The sequence below is a fragment of the Limulus polyphemus genome, unplaced genomic scaffold (assembly GCF_000517525.1).
Source record: "Limulus polyphemus unplaced genomic scaffold, Limulus_polyphemus-2.1.2 Scaffold1523, whole genome shotgun sequence".
NCBI lineage: Eukaryota > Metazoa > Arthropoda > Merostomata > Xiphosura > Limulidae > Limulus > Limulus polyphemus.
This window is the reverse complement of record NW_013667133.1, coordinates 235,978-252,403: the sequence shown is the minus strand read 5'-3', so window position 1 is coordinate 252,403 and position 16,426 is coordinate 235,978. Positions and strand designations below refer to the sequence as shown.

The window sequence follows — 16,426 nt, the reverse complement described above, 5'->3', positions numbered from 1 at the left end:
AATTTGCAACTTAAGTGTGTGTGTAAGCTTGTTCTAAATTATGCCGCACCTAAGTTATTTATCAAAGTTAAATTAAGCTTCAAAGATGCTGCTTAAATTTGATATTATAAAATTACTGGAGCTTTTTTGGAAGTATTGAATTGAATTATCTCCTTGATGGGTTACTTGGGTATTTTTGTGAAGAAAAAAGAATCAAAAAAACTTCTTTTAACCACCCCCCCCCCAAAAAAATTCTTTATATATTGAATTTAGATGTCAAAAAGGATGTTTTTCATGAAGTTCTTTACATAACACAAAGAGTACAATGAATTGGTTTATATTGTAACCAAAGAATCTGCTTTATTTGTTAATATAAAACTACAAGTAGCATAAAATGACTCAGAAGCCATTTTATGTTTCCATAAATCCAAAGAGGGCTTATCATAGCTGCAGAAAGAATTAAACACAATATTCTTACTATTTAGTTACTCAATTTGTGTACAAGAGCACCATCTCAGCAGGTGTAGTAAGTTAAATACTGATTATCACCTAGCCTGGACTATACCTTATAAAATACTTTTACTGTTGAACAAAGTTAGTTGTCCAAAGTTCAGTGTCACAAAACAAAAATACTACAATAGTAATTAGATAATGTTTCAAATCAATTTTAATGTCTAAAATATTTAAAAAACAACATTTCAACTACATTGTATTGAAGATGTTTAAAGACACAAAAAAGCTTTCTTTGATTGCCTCTATCTACCACATCACTTTCCATTCTTCATACTAAAAATGCCATAAGTGTGTTCATGTTTCTTGTATTCATTAATTGTCTTATGTATCTTTATTGTTTTTACAGAATGGTGACCATGGTGAAGTAAAAATCAAGCCTGCAAAATAAAACACTGAGACCACCTGAGGTTAGCTAAATCTGTAATGCACATTTAGTGATTATGGTTTTTAACTGAAGATATTAATATACTTTGAAAATTAACTCACCCAAAAACATGAAACATCTATACTTAACTTACTTGCAATGTTCTTGTTTTTTTATATATATTTCTGTTAACAAGGCTCTTACTAATAAACTACAATCCATTTAAAACCAATGCTAAAATATTTCATCTACATCAATCTATATACTTTTCTATCAAATAATAGCATAATTTTCAGTTTAAAGTAATATAGTTTTTAAAACTTTACTGTTTTCAGAGCACTTTTTTTTAAATATCGAAATACACAAACTATTCATGCTCAAATCTATTAAACTAAGGCACATCAACAATGGTGTAAAGCATGAACTAAACATTACTTTAATACAAAAGACCCAACACATTTTGGCAGCCCAAGATTGCCTTCTTCGGACGAAAATTTGTTCTTGAACATAAACTGTTACATTCCCTTGCATACTGTCATATATGTCAGTTTAAAGTTTTTGCTTGTCTGGTTAATTTTGTGCAATGTTACTCAAGGGCTATCTTCATTAACTATTTCTAATTTGGCAGTGGTAGACTAGATAGAAAGCAGCTAGCTAACACCACCCACTGCTAACTCTTGGGCTACTCTTTTTAAGTAATAAATAGTGGGATTGATTGTCATACTTTAATGTCCCCAAAAGCTGAAAGTGTGACCATATTTGGCAACAGGTTTTGACACATTCTACAGGCACTATTTTCTATTATTCAATAACAAAAGTTCTATCAATTTTCTCATGACACTTAAAAATGTTTAAAATGTGAAAGTATTTTCTATTAAAGTTGGAGAAGAATGTTCAAAGTACAAACAATTAAATGCCACTGAAAAAGGCAACCAGGGGCTGCCAAAACATGTCAGGTCCTTTATATTAAAAATAGTGTTTTAACTCGCACCATACAACTTTGTTTTCGTGCATTATTCCGATAATTGTTTTTGCTAAGTAAGAACCGTAACATGTACAATACTATAAACTCCTGCCTATTCTCACTATACTTGGATCAACATTTAGAAACTCGTATAATATAGGTCAGTGTATACACATGCAAAACTGTTATAACAATTAAATACATTCACACCTAATGTAGAAAAGTCAAGTCACTTTATACTTCTGTTGAAAACGGTAGTTGTTTCCCATGAGTTCAGTTTACTTGCTATGTGTTCACTAATAAAGATGGTAGTCTTACTAATTTTCCTACAATTAAAACATACAAGGGGTATTCCAAAAACCAGAAATGTGTCACAACCTTATAGTACAAAATATACGATATTTTATGTTAAGTTTTATCACTTTGCTCTTTCTATAACTGGCAGGAAGAGGAAAAACATCAATTTTTTACACTATACCTCAGAAGTTTGATTGTTGTGAGAAGCCAATAATATTTAAATCTACACGCAGACTCAAAATTACATACTTAGGCTTCAGTAAGGAATGCTTACAAGTTAATATTGACATAAAACACTTCTTGGTACAGGTGGCTACAGGAAACAACTATATTTAAATTTAAAGAAGGTATCTGAATAGTAACAAAGTGTATGCTAGGTGAACACCTCTCCAAGTTTTAGGAATGTTCCATTTAAGATTGTTTGACAACCCATTTTCAGTTCTTTCTTTACTCTTCCTTATCCACATAACCTACAAATCACATACTTCCTAGTAATTTTTTGTTGTTTTTTTCGTATTGTAATACTCAGGTGGTAGTCCTGCGGCAACCAGACCAGTTAGATGCTTCATTAAACATGGCTGTCATTAGTGGGGGATTCATCTTGGAGAGACAGGGTGATGTCGTCTACACCACCAGAGGAAGTCAAAGATCCTCGTTTAGTTCCTAGGTAGCGAGAAGTTGGTAGAGATGAGGAACTTCCTCCAGAGGCACCCGCTCCTCGCCTGAAATGTAAGAGTTTATGTCACTTGAGAAAAATTATTTTTTCTGTATCTGCATATGTAAACTCTTGAACACAGTTCTTCCAGCTGCCTAACCAACACAAAAAAAACCTATCAAAACGAAGTAACTGTTACAGATTAAGAACTTTTTTTTAAAAAGCAAGATAATACAAAGAAGGATCATGTACTAACATAAAATCTATCATGCATACACATCTAGAAACAAACTCATTCAGTTGCTCATCCCGTGCTTGCAAGGGGTTAACCCTTCTGTGAGTTGCCAGAGATAACTTGAGTGACCTCCACGTTTTAAAAAGTATTTGCCTCAGTTAAAAGATTTATCTTATTTTTAATTACCTGCCCAAATTTACTTGCATATTATCAATGAAAATGCTGTTTGTACTGATTTTTATCAGATTTATTCTGAATTACATATCAAACACTGAAGAAAAGCATTCCTGTTCTTTACTGTAGTTTCTTTGAAATAATATATATGATGTATAAATCCAGATATGTAGCATTTACTTATTGAGTACATTTTTTGAAGAAATATAATAACAGATCATAAAAGAACTTTAATATACAAGTATAGGTTATCAAGAAGCTAAAAAAAAAACTGACATGAAATGGGTTAAATAGAAAATTTCAAAGAATATTGTTTTAGCTACACAATTATCAAATTGGTTTACAGTAGCTTTACAAATTTATTTGTCATATTTATTAAACCTAAGTAACTGGTCTTAAGAAAGATTTATTCTGTGATTTAAAATTAATCAGCTATACCTTAACTTGTTCTTCAAGTTTAATATTTCTCGAGACATTGCTTCATTAGCTTCCATTATGTCTTCCACCTCACGCTGAGCTTTACGACGCTGGGCTTTTTCCCGAGAACATTCCTCTTCAGCTTCATCCAGCTGACGTTTAAGAGCCTTAACCCGACTGTTCACTTTGTCCACCTAAAGGTTACAATACAAAACAACACACTTAATACAGCTTATCCACAGAATGAAGCTTATTAAATCAGAAAGTAATGTAAAATATGATATCTGATACCATTTATATCCAGGTTCAAAGATGAGGCTGTTTAACTAATCTAATAATATTGGTTTTTCATACACACAGAGATTCACATACAATATACGATAAATAAAATGCAAGATAAAATTGATCACTATGTGTCACTTCAACCTTTTACATATTTAGTTCAAATCCATTAGTTTTAGAAAAGGATAGTTCACAAAACGTAACTCAATATTCATAATAATAATAATGAACACAAACCCATGCTTACCAAAATGTATGAATTGGTCCTAAAGGGTTAACATAAATTTGTCACTATTTGATATTATTTCTTATATTATTCAAAAAAGTTTAGTCAAGGATATTTACACTATTATTTGTCATGGTCACTGTTGACCTATAAATGCTAAACCTGATAACTTGATTTCTGGATGGCACTTAACACTTCCAATAACCTTACTGAAAGAGTATCTTTAAAAAAAATTGCCCAAAGAAATATACGTAAACACAAATTAAAAGAAAGGCCTTCAACAACTTTGTTGGACAAAACATACTGAATGATAATTTGACCCTCTCATTCAAGGGAGACAAGCTTATTCTCATGCAATTTAATAATGATAATAAAACAAGGATTATTTTTCCAATAACATAATGTGGCTCATAAGTACTTGATTAAATTTTACATTACACTTCCAGGAAAGAGTTCCATTTAGACCAACATTTGTTCATCCAGTTACTGTTACATACACACACACACACACATACATACATACATACACAAATATAGTTTATGAGGTTCAAAACATCCAACTAGTGTCAATGTTTATTTTTCTTCCTGAGAACTCACACTTTAGAACCACAAAAAGGACTATCTTAATACTAACAAAGTATTATCTCAAAAGAAAACTTACTTGTTCTTTATACTGGTCAGCATGACGTCGCTCATCTTCAAGTTGCATTACCACTTCTTTCATCTTCTTCTCCATTTTACGACAGGACTTTGCTGCAGCTTGTCTCTCCCTACCAACAAACATATCCTATATTATTTATGAAAATAACTGGATTTTGTTTAATATACCTTCTTAGATATATCAAAAGTGAAAATAATGTAGACTTTCGTTGACAGATGCATTTTGTTCTATTAAGATGTAATAACCATCGACAGCTTCCATCTCATATTGGCATTAAATAATGACACTGATTAAATGTAGCAGAAATAAACTTGACAGGTCACAAGTCTTAAAAAATAATAATAATTTTGCTATATTCTATGTGTATTAAGTTCTTATAGCTATTGAAAATGTAACATGGATATCATACAACCTAATGTCACCCGTTAGCTCAGGTTGCCACTCAAGTTTTGGTTGTGCACTCTCTATTTCAAACCTTCCAAATTATTTGGATGTATAATTAACACCAAATATCTTATGCATTCATAAAAGAAAAGGTATAATGGTGTTAGATCAGGAGAGCCTACAGAATCTCCATACAGCGGGGACATTTACACATTTTAGTAAAGTTAATGTCCTCTCCACCAATTATTATAGAAAAAAATAAGCATGATAGTTAGTGAAAACAAGCATGAATTAAAAATAGTATGATGGTGCAGGAATTTTGAATCAACCTGTATAATACCTAAATGATAATATATTATTAAATAATAAATAAACGTTGGTGGGCAAATAGCTGAGTACTCAAATCTAACAAGTATCATACAACTTCTACATGAATTATAAATTCACAATATGAATGCTAATCCTAGTTCTATAGATAGAAATAGAGATCTGCAAGGTCTCACTTTGTTTCCAGTTCTAACTGTTCTTCAAGCTGACCAACTTTTGACTCAAGAGCAGAAATAGCAGACTTTGTCTTGCCACGTTGACTGGTTTCCAGTTCTTGAAGTTTGGCTCGCAATTCTTTGTTCTAAAAAATAATAATGATAATAAAATACAATTCATATGATAAGAAGACGAATTGCACCTTTACAAAATACATTTATTTGTAGGGAATACAACATTTTAAAAAATGTTGTGAGTGTTCTAAAGTTTTGTTGTTTTTCATTTCAAACATAACCATACTAGTTTTAAACAATGAGGTAAAGTCAAGGATTTTCAGAAATACTGATATTACCAGCAGCTGACTTTGAGGGGCAGAATTATTTTTACAATATAAATGCTACAAAATTGTGTATTGAACTTAACACTATAAACTTTATAAATAATAACTATTCATAAAAGTCTTACAAATATTTTGTTTTCTTGATCTGGACACTTCTTAACTTTTATCACAACATTCATTCAGTCTAAAACTAATTCCATTATAGCATTGTTGTGTTTATTCTTTTAATTAATTATTTTTACCTTTATTCTTTAAAATCAAGAGGAAATACATTTTTTATTTTTTAAACGAGTTAGATAATGCACATCAATGATTTTGAAACTCTGCACCTTAGTGAAATGGGTTAATTTAATTCATAAAAAAAGATGTTTGAAGAAAGTTTCATAAACAAAGCCTCTATATCCTTTACTAGCAGTATTAGCCTAATGACTAAATCCATTCAGAAAAACTTAGATAGGTTAGCCTAGCAACTGAAATTATTTACTGCAATATGATATTTTGAAACAGTACCATTAACTCAGCAATTGCTACATTTGCAATAATATAAAACCACGAGGCACATGTTTGATAATAGTGGTATGCATCAGCTCTGTGCTTTAGGTGTTTTTGTACTAGACTTACTGCATAATCACAATCTCCCTTACATGGACAGGGTGAGTATTAGTAATTCAGCACATCCTCTATTTTTATTTCAATGTGTTTGCTACTAATACAACTGCTTCCATTACAATTTTGTTTTTGCTACTAATCTTACTGTCTCCATTACTACAGTGTTTGCTACTAATCTTACTGTCTCCATAACAACTTCGTTTTTGCTATTATTACTACTGTCTCCATTACAAAAGTATTTGCTACTTATCTTACTGTCTCCATTACAACAGTATTTGTTACTAATTTTACTGTCTCCATTACAACAGTATTTGCTACTTATCTTACTGTCTCCATTACAACAGTATTTGCCACTAATCTTACTGTCTTCATTACTAGTGTTTGCTACTAATGTTACTGTCTCCATAAAAACTTCGTTTTTGCTATTATTACTACCGTTTTCATTATACAGCATTTGTTACTAATGTTACTGTCTCCATTACAACATGGAGTTGCTACTGATGCTACTGTTTCCATTACAATAAGGTGCTACTATTAACTCTGTTAGCCTAGATTTATTTCTACTGTAAAATACTTTGTCTGATACTAACTACTAACTTAGTCATTGCTTCTATTTCAATAATACAGCAGTTGCTACCAGTTCTGAATAATCAAGCCTAAATCTGTTTTATCTTACTATGACATACAGTTCTGTTTTTTATAACAGCCTTAACACTGTACAATGTACATGCTTTATCCAGAATGTCTTACCTGTCTTTCTAGTAACATTCTGTTGTTTTCCAATTTCTGAGAAGAAGACCGTTCACTTGCTAGGTCTGTAGTTAGCTGCTCAATCTAGAAGATTTGAAGTTAAATAATACATATATAAGAATCTGTGAAATTAATATACAGTAAACAGTTATTTTTAACATTATTTCAACTAAATAAGCTCTTTCACATATAACATTTTCAGAGCAAAGAAAACATTTATGCAGCAAATGTTTTTTTGCTACAACATTCACAAACAATATCCAATTGTTTCTATTTAGTCCTATTCATTAGATAAATTGAAGCACTGGCTTTCAGTACTTAGCCTTACCTACAAGCTTATGAGAAAACAAGTACTCATCTTTTGAGACAAAATTAATTTCTTTTATAAAAAAAAAAGTAACACAGAAAAATTATACCTTAAGTGATCATTAAAAACTTTGTAACAAGTTTTGATCCATTCTACATACAGGGGGATCTGAACTGAGTAGCAGCTACAAAATCGACCACGTATCAAGACATAAAGGTCAAGAACTTATTTAAACATTTTTTTCAAACATCTGACTAAAAATTTTTTGTGTTTAATTTAATTTTTATATGCAAAATATAATAAACTGGCAGCAATTTGCAGAGAAACTTTACCACAGACTACTGCAAAATACAAACTTACAGAGTACTATGGTTTTAAAGGATTAGAAATTCAGATGTCACATTAAATACAGTGTACCAATAAAGGCATATTTTTGTCATAACTCTTCTCAGGTATATTTCCTTTATAATTTTAAAGATCATTATAACAATTGTATTCTAGTTCCCATATAATTCCTCATATTCTGAAGTTTATGGAAAATGCTAGTTTTGTGCAACTTTGTAAGGCCTACAAACTCGATATTTAAAGAGAACTTGAACTCTCACCTTCATTTATCAAAATCTATACATATTTCGTCTCTAAATGTTGCACAAGTCCTACAAATCACTTTGAAAAGTTCAGTCTAAAACTTATTATGTATTGTAATAACACACAATATTTTAATATTTATTAGTTTAGAATTATTGAAAGCTTATAACCTGATTTTTGCATGGCTTTCAAACACAAAAATTTCAATAAGCTATCCATTGGGCTCTGTTATACAAGGTTATGTAGATCAGGATTTTGTGATATTGTGTCCTCAGAGTTCATTAATCAAACCAAAGTCTGGAGCTTGCAGTCTTGAGATTCAAAAACAATAATAACATGGATTGAGCCATATATATTATATGGTTCCCTAGTTTGGACCTTGTAAGCTTAAAATATTTTGTAGTTTTATGATTTAGATACATTAAAATAGATACCTGGGTCTGGGCTTTACGGGCTTTCTCCATCATGATCTCAGAGTTACTCTGTTCTTCTTCTAGCTCTTCTTCCAGTTGCTGAATTCTAGCTTCCAGACGTCTTTTTTCTTCCTGGAGGAGTGAGCTATGACAAAAGTAATGTCAAACAAATATTTTGACAGAGCATTTTGACATGAATGAACTCCTAAATCTCATATCCAAAAATGTCATAGTTCTGCTTCACATTTATTTTTTATTTTTCTATAATTACACATTCTGGGCAAATTGTATAAACAATTCCAACCCATTATATATCAAAACAATGTCACCAATGCTCCCAATAATTCGTTTTTTACTACATTTTTGAATATTTATTCTTTATTTCACTACTGATAACATGTGTTAAATGTGAAATATTTAATTTGTTGAACACCTCTACTTGCTTCACATTTAATTTCATAATATAAAATTAATGACAACATCTGATCATAAAAATTACCTTTTGTCACCACTCTCTAAATGTACAACTTAACCAATCTCTACTAAAATTTTTCTCTGTGCTGTCCTATGTTGTGTAAGTTAAACGTACCATCTTGAATATGTAGATCAAAACTTATCTTTGACAAGGTATTTTATTAGTTATGCACTCTAATAATTAAAATGAACTTTCCATTAATATTTTGAGCATTACTGTATATCTATCACAATTTAAATGTGTTATATACTCATTTCAGTATCAGAAATAACAATGTTCAATATCTAGGCAAGTTCAGTCTAATAGTAAACAGTTAAAAGCTGAAGAATGTTGGCCAATTTAATGTTTTTTATACAGTTAGAAATATACAAATGTTGGTCTATTCAATCTTATGTCATACAGTTCAATATTGCAGGATATTGGCCAGTTCAAGCTCATGTTATACAGTTAGTTCAAAATTACATAATGTTGGCCTGTTAAACTTTATATCATACAGTTTAAAAATGTAAAACAAGGACCTATTCAAACTTTGTCATACAGTTAAAAACTGTAGAATGTTTGCCTGTTCAATCTCACATTATATACTTTAAAACTGTATAATGTTGGCCTGTACAGTTTCATGCTGTACACTTAAAAGCTGTATAATGTTCGCCTGTCCAATCTCACATTATATACTTTAAAACTGTATAATGTTGGCCTGTACAGTTTCATGCTGTACACTTAAAAGCTATATAATGTTAGTCTGTTCAATCTTATGTCAAACAGTTCAAATCTGTAAAATTTTGAACTATTCAATCTTATAAAGCTGAAAATGCCTCTAGAAACCTTTAGAGATTAATAGGGGCATAATTTCGATCAGAAGAACTAGACAGCTGCTAGGGACAAATGCTTTCACAGGACCCCAGGTGTGCAAAGTTTGGGCAGACAATATTTAACAAAAAGCAAAATAAAAAAAGAAGCATTTCTTTTCCTATATTTTTTCCCTCTTCGCGTTTGCAATTTGTTTTTCCTTCTAACATGCAGGCAGTGGGAGCTCTCAAATAATTTTTGATTAGAGCCCCACAAAATCCAAATAAGGTCCTTGAGGTTAAAGTAATTTTTATGTACTCCATTCACTTCTTTATTTAAGTTTCTTATATGCATAAAATACATATTTCAGGGATGCAAAAGGAAGATTTAATCATTTTATTTTTCTTAAGATATCATAAGTCATTTACTAAATGTCTTTGTCTAGGGCTTAAACAATTTCCAGTTGTACGAAGTAGTTATTATATTATATTTTTGACCCACCAATTAAAATTAAATATCACAGCCTCATCTTTTATTCATTTCATATACATAAATAATTTAGCAAAATCAAACATTCTCAAGTTGGTGTTTAGAATCATGCGAGCTATGTAATTATGCTACAAATATATGTATTAAAGGGAAACTTTGCCATATCTTCATTTATGTGAAAGTATAATGTCCGTTTGATTATAAGTGTTTGTTAAGGAACATATTTAAGTAACAACAACTAGAAAATGAGATAATAAATATGGGACTGTTTACTGTAATTTGTTCCATGGATAACACTAAATCAGGTTGTGCTCTGGCTCGTGATGTACAAATGTTGATAGCCTAATTACCCATTCTTCCACATATGTGTTTATAAGCAAAAAAAGCTGCGTTGTTTACAAACTATCAAGGAAGCAGTTAACAGTTAACTCCTTATGATAGCAGCATAAAGCTACCAAAACATGTAGACTCTTTTAATGTTGGCCATCAGCCAAATAGTCTTTTTTGGAAATTTTAAACACAATTCCTGCTTTTATTTTTTTTAAAATTGCCTTGATAATGAATTTTCTAAAATGGGCAGTTCAGAGCAAAGAAGTGTCATATGATATAAGTAAGTAAAGGTCAAGAATTTATTCAAAAACTTGTTTTTGAAATTAAGTAATTAAAACATAATATTCAAATTTTAATTATAAACTATGTTTTGATGGCATAAAAAAGTTGAATTACATTTTGAATGTAACTACAAAAACATCATAATGTGTGCCCTTTGATGCCCCCACCCACACCACACACATAGGCTTAGTAAAAAAAGTTGATTTAAAACTTAAGTGTAAAAAATTTACCTCCGAGAACTATTGTTGTTAACCTCTTCTTGTAATTCATCTCTCTCAGTCTCAGCAGTGCGTCGTGCTCTCTCAGAGTTTGAAAGGTCTTCCTGAAGCTGGATTGTTTCAGCTTCCATATTCTTTAACTTCTTTTCCATTTCTTTGGCCTGAGCAATCAGATCATCTCGGGACATACGAGCTTCCTCAGCATCACGCTGATAATCCTTTAACTGGTTCTACAAGAAATTAGCTTTCAAATTTATATTAAGCTCCAAATTTCTTCCAATTTGTACAATGTAATGCAATCAAAAATTACATCTATTATTTGGTGATGGTATAATTATTATTGCCTATTGGAAGGTAGTTATTTTATATCAAACCAAAATGGTGTCTTTCTGAGCTTGCCTAAACAGTAAAACATAAAAAATACTGTTTGTAAACATGGTAAAAAAAAACATTTCACCGAGAAGAATTCTACAGACTAACAGACATTCTACCTATATAAATGAAAAAAAATAAATGAAAGAAAATCTTTCACCCTCTACATGTGATTCTTCAGTACCAAGTTTAGCTTTATGCATAACCACTTGCTAGGGAGATTTTATAAATATTAATCAAAGTAATAACATAATAAAACTTTTATGCTTAAAACTAAGACTACAAAAACAAAAGGTATGATATTACTTTCAATATTAGTTACGTTTTTCAATATAAAAGCTACTTTTTGTAATGATCAAAAGCAAAAAAAATACACAGAAAAAGAAGCCAGGTATACTTTTATAAACACTTCATAAAAAACTGCAAAAATGTATAAAAGGGATAATAGTTCAACTTTCTTTTTTGTAGCATCTGTAACATTCTGGTGCAAAATAGTAATAAGTATTCAATGCTTTTACTATTGTTTAGTTAGTCTCTCTTTCCATCTTCTATCACAATTAATAACATATAAACAATGACAGCAAAAAAATACCTGAAGTTTCTTCAGCTGTCTAATGGCATCTTCCTTAAGGCGGTTAGCCATTTCCAGCTGTTGCTCTAGGTCTTTAAAGTCTCCCTCTAACTTCTTTCTGGCATTGATGGCAGCTCCTCTTTGCTTTCTTTCATCTTCAAGCTCTGCTTCTAGGTCTCGCATCTATAACAAATAAATCAAACATTACTAACAAATGACACAGCTAAAAATATATAATGAACTTACCAACACCACATATAATGTCATCATAAATCACAATACAGGGAATCAACTATTAACATAGTGACAAGCACAACTGAATCAGGAATAAATTATGCTGACTATATGAATATGTCACGACTAATATTAAAATCAAATCTAATCTGCTGTTAGATTTGAAAGGTGCAAGTCTAAAACATGATATAATGGAATACAACTATTAATAGTAATATCTCCCATTCTTTGCTTGTTCTTTCTGCTATTACCAAAGTGATTTGAACTAAATGTTTTACTGTAAATGACTACACAACTAAGAGCTGATAACATACTTGTATCATACACTTGCTGAATAAATAATTGGAGCATTTTAAATTAGTATACAGACTTCAAATCTATAGTACAGTGACAAGTTTAAGAATTATTAAAATCAATATAATTACACAGTTACAAGAAAAATAAAGATATATTTACATACTACGATTATTTGAATAGCTACCCAAACACTTCTTTTAAAGGACTTGGAGCAAAAAAACATCATCTAAAAACCAAAAGAAATGGCAGGAGAAGCCCACCAAAAACTCAATCTACAAGCTATGCTGTCCCATTACTAATTATGTGTATTGAAGTTATTATCCATTTCTTTAATACTGAATAAAGTGTTATTAATAATACTATGATTATGTTTCATTACTGCTAAATTAGATAAACTGATTTGATTATTAGTGAAAACAATAATGAATAAAATATTTATTAACAATACAGTCTTAAAAAGTGTATACTGATCATCTACTTAAACTAATAAAAATATCTAATCAATACGAGACTTTATTCCTATTAGAGCTAATCTGAAGACATGAAAATATATTTGTTTACAATAACAAACCTGCTTGATTAATCCTCTTCTTTTCTCTTCAGCTTGTTCCTCCTTGGCTTGAAGGTCTCGTTCAAATTGTGACTTAAGAGCTTGCATATTAACTTCCAACCTCAACTTGGCATCCTCTGTCAGCTGAAGTTCATCCTCAAGTTCCTCTATCTGCGTTTTCTGTTCTGCCAATTGACTCTCCAATACTCGCTTGGCCTTCTCCAGTTCATGCACCTGGAAAGCATTAACAGTTTACAAAATAAATCTAAAGCTTCTGAAAAATCAAATTAAAAACATGCCCTAATGATAAAAAAATATTGTTTGAGAGATAATTTTGCAAAACAAAAGTTCCTACAATCATTAACATTGACACTCTTTCAGATTAAACAAAAAATGCAAAAGTTTGTAATAAACAATGGAAAATTACCTATGGTATCAATGAAAAATAAATATGTCATAAGCTGCAACTGTGAGATACATTAAAGAGGGTCAAGCCTTTACCATAGGATAAGTTTCAAAACTCACATTTTTGTCAGCAGTGCCCTGATTATTCATCAGCTCATCCAATTCTGACTGCAATTGCTTACGAAGTCGTTCTTGTTCTTCCAACAGATCTTGCTTTTCATCCAAGTCACGTGTAAGAGATAAAATCTTTGTCTCCTTCTCTCTGACTTCTCTTTCAGCATTGTCTCTCTCCTGAGATATTCTCTCAGATACAGCTTTTTCTTCAGCTAACATCTGATCGAACTTCCTTTGTTTCTTTTCTAGCTCTGATACTTTGGATCGTTGGCTATCCAGTTCTACATTCAAGTCCTCTACCTACAAAAAAAAATCATATTTGATGATTAAACGAAGATTACCTGTTCTCTAACAAGTTAAGAATCTAAAGAAACGAGAAACTTCATATAACAATTGTGTATTCTTATAATTAACTTAGAATTACAGGCTCGGAGTCTACCAAACATGAAAAAAATTAAGGTTTCATATGTGAAACTCTTGATTGAAAAAAAAAAATTAATAAAACCAGCTTTATAATGTACCAATCAAATAATATTTTACAATTCTTTCATATACTGCACACAACTTTTCATTTTAACTATTTTTTTGGAGAGCTTTTGAAAAAAATCAATAAGCTTACCTCAGACTGAAGTTTTTTCTTAGATTTTTCAAGTTTATCATTTGCAGTCTTTAGTTCCTCAATCTGTCTCTGAAGGGCTTCCATATCTTTATTCATCTTCTTCCTTTGTTCTTCTAGCAAAGTAGAAAGTTCATCTGCCTCATCTGCTTTTTTCTTCAAATCTTGCATCTATCATAATCATACAGTTTTACAAACTTTCTTTCATTTCTGACTGAAAAACTACATTTTTATTATAACCCAGGTATTTTCAAGTGCTTTTATTGAGACTGACTAACAGTGAAAACAATATAAATTGTTTCTTTCTATTGTAAAACATACAGATCAATAATCACTAGAATCTGGTCTTCACCAAGTATGTAAACATTTTAGTATATTTGATTCTAGGATATTAATAAATTGCTGAAAACGTTTATCCCTTATAAAATTGATGCTAAGTATCACTAGATTTACACACACACACACACACACACTATAAAAACAAGAAACCATCAGGAATCTTACAGTCATGATTCTCATTTTTATTATTAAAACTCCAAATCTTTATTAATTATTTTTTCATGAAATATATTAATTTACAAAAATACACACACACACACACACACACAAAACTCCAAATCTTTATTAATTATTTTTTTATGAAATATATTAATTTACAAAAAATACACACACATACAAAAGAATAATATACCTGTTGACTCATTGTAGAAACTTGTTTCTCTAAATTCTTCTTAGCCTCTTCCTCCTCTTCCAGTTGTTCTTGAAGATTGTCTTTGTCACTTTCTAACTGTCTGAGTTTAGAACTGAGGGCCAGTTTCTGCCTGGTCTCTTCTTGTAGTAGATCCTATATAAAAAGAAGTAAACAATTATCCATTTTTAGCATGTAACAAAAGTAAACAATTATTCACTGTTTGGCATTAAAGTTCCAGTGTTTGTATAGCAACAAGTAAACAACTATCCACAATTAGACAGTAATTAAATAAATGTTTGTGTCTAGTTTCTTCTTATAGATGATCATGTATAACACATAAATGACTATCCACTGTTAGGAATTTACAAGTCCACTTTTACCAGGTCTATGTCTGTAGTATACCATGAATAATAACAACTAGCACATGTAATGTTTTACTCATAAAATAACTAAATAACCATCACATAATATTTTTATATCATTTCTACACCATTTTCTTTCACAAAGTAAGTGAAATAGATTAGAAACATGTTTTTTATTCAATTTTGAAGGTAGAGATGCAATTTTGAACTCAGAATATTATTATTTTGACTGGCAATGGAAGGTGTTAAAAACAAATATATCACAGATTTCCTCTTAGATGATATTCCATACAACACAACCTGTAAAGTGAAATCCATTATTAAAAATGTTTACCTGAGCTTCATTTAGCTGACCTTCCAATGTGCTTGTGCTCTTAGCTGCCTGTGTGGCTTTGCTGTCCATGTCTTCAAGCTGGGAATTTACTGCTTCTAGTTCAGCCTAAAAACACAGAGAATACTACCAATTATCTTGGTTATGCACAAGTATATAGGAAAGAATACACTATCTTACCAATCACATGACATCACGGTTCATCTAGTTCACAAGTATATAAATTATTAGATTTGACTAAATACACAACTGTACCAAACAGGATTAAAATTTTGCTTAAATAATGGAATCTTTAAAATCCTGCTTGAATAAAGAGCTACAGAGATTCCCAATCACATGACATCACAGTTCATCTAGTTCAAAAGTATATAAATTATCAGATTTGACTAAATACACAACTGTACTAAACAGGATTAAAATTTTGCTTACATAATGGAATCTTTAAAAACCTGCTTGAATAAAGAGCTACAGAGATTCCCAATCACATGACATCACAGTTCATCTAGTTCAAAAGTATATAAATTATTAGATTTGACTAAATACACAACTGTACTAAACAGGATTAAAATTTTGCTTACATAATGGAATCTTTAAAAACCTGCTTGAATAAAGAGCTACAGAAATTCCCAACATGTGAAACTAAAAAAATCTTTAAAATA

The 16,426-nt window shown here is 30.6% G+C and overlaps 1 protein-coding gene across 1 annotated transcript in view; it reads right to left on the bottom strand.

Annotated features, from left to right (window-relative positions):
• Window positions 1-6: 6 nt before the first annotated feature.
• Window positions 7-16,426, bottom strand: part of LOC106463941 (myosin heavy chain, non-muscle-like) — a 133,052-nt gene continuing 116,632 nt past the window's right edge. The window contains exons 27-39 of the mRNA XM_013924031.2: window positions 15,771-15,875; window positions 15,075-15,227; window positions 14,387-14,554; window positions 13,774-14,067; window positions 13,270-13,482; window positions 12,189-12,350; window positions 11,237-11,454; window positions 8,663-8,786; window positions 7,334-7,417; window positions 5,655-5,779; window positions 4,768-4,876; window positions 3,620-3,792; window positions 7-2,839 (exon numbers count right to left, since the gene is read on the bottom strand). Coding sequence (XP_013779485.1) covers window positions 2,686-2,839; window positions 3,620-3,792; window positions 4,768-4,876; window positions 5,655-5,779; window positions 7,334-7,417; window positions 8,663-8,786; window positions 11,237-11,454; window positions 12,189-12,350; window positions 13,270-13,482; window positions 13,774-14,067; window positions 14,387-14,554; window positions 15,075-15,227; window positions 15,771-15,875 — 2,082 coding nt within the window. The 3' untranslated portion in view covers window positions 7-2,685. The remainder of the gene's footprint in view (window positions 2,840-3,619; window positions 3,793-4,767; window positions 4,877-5,654; window positions 5,780-7,333; window positions 7,418-8,662; window positions 8,787-11,236; window positions 11,455-12,188; window positions 12,351-13,269; window positions 13,483-13,773; window positions 14,068-14,386; window positions 14,555-15,074; window positions 15,228-15,770; window positions 15,876-16,426) is intronic.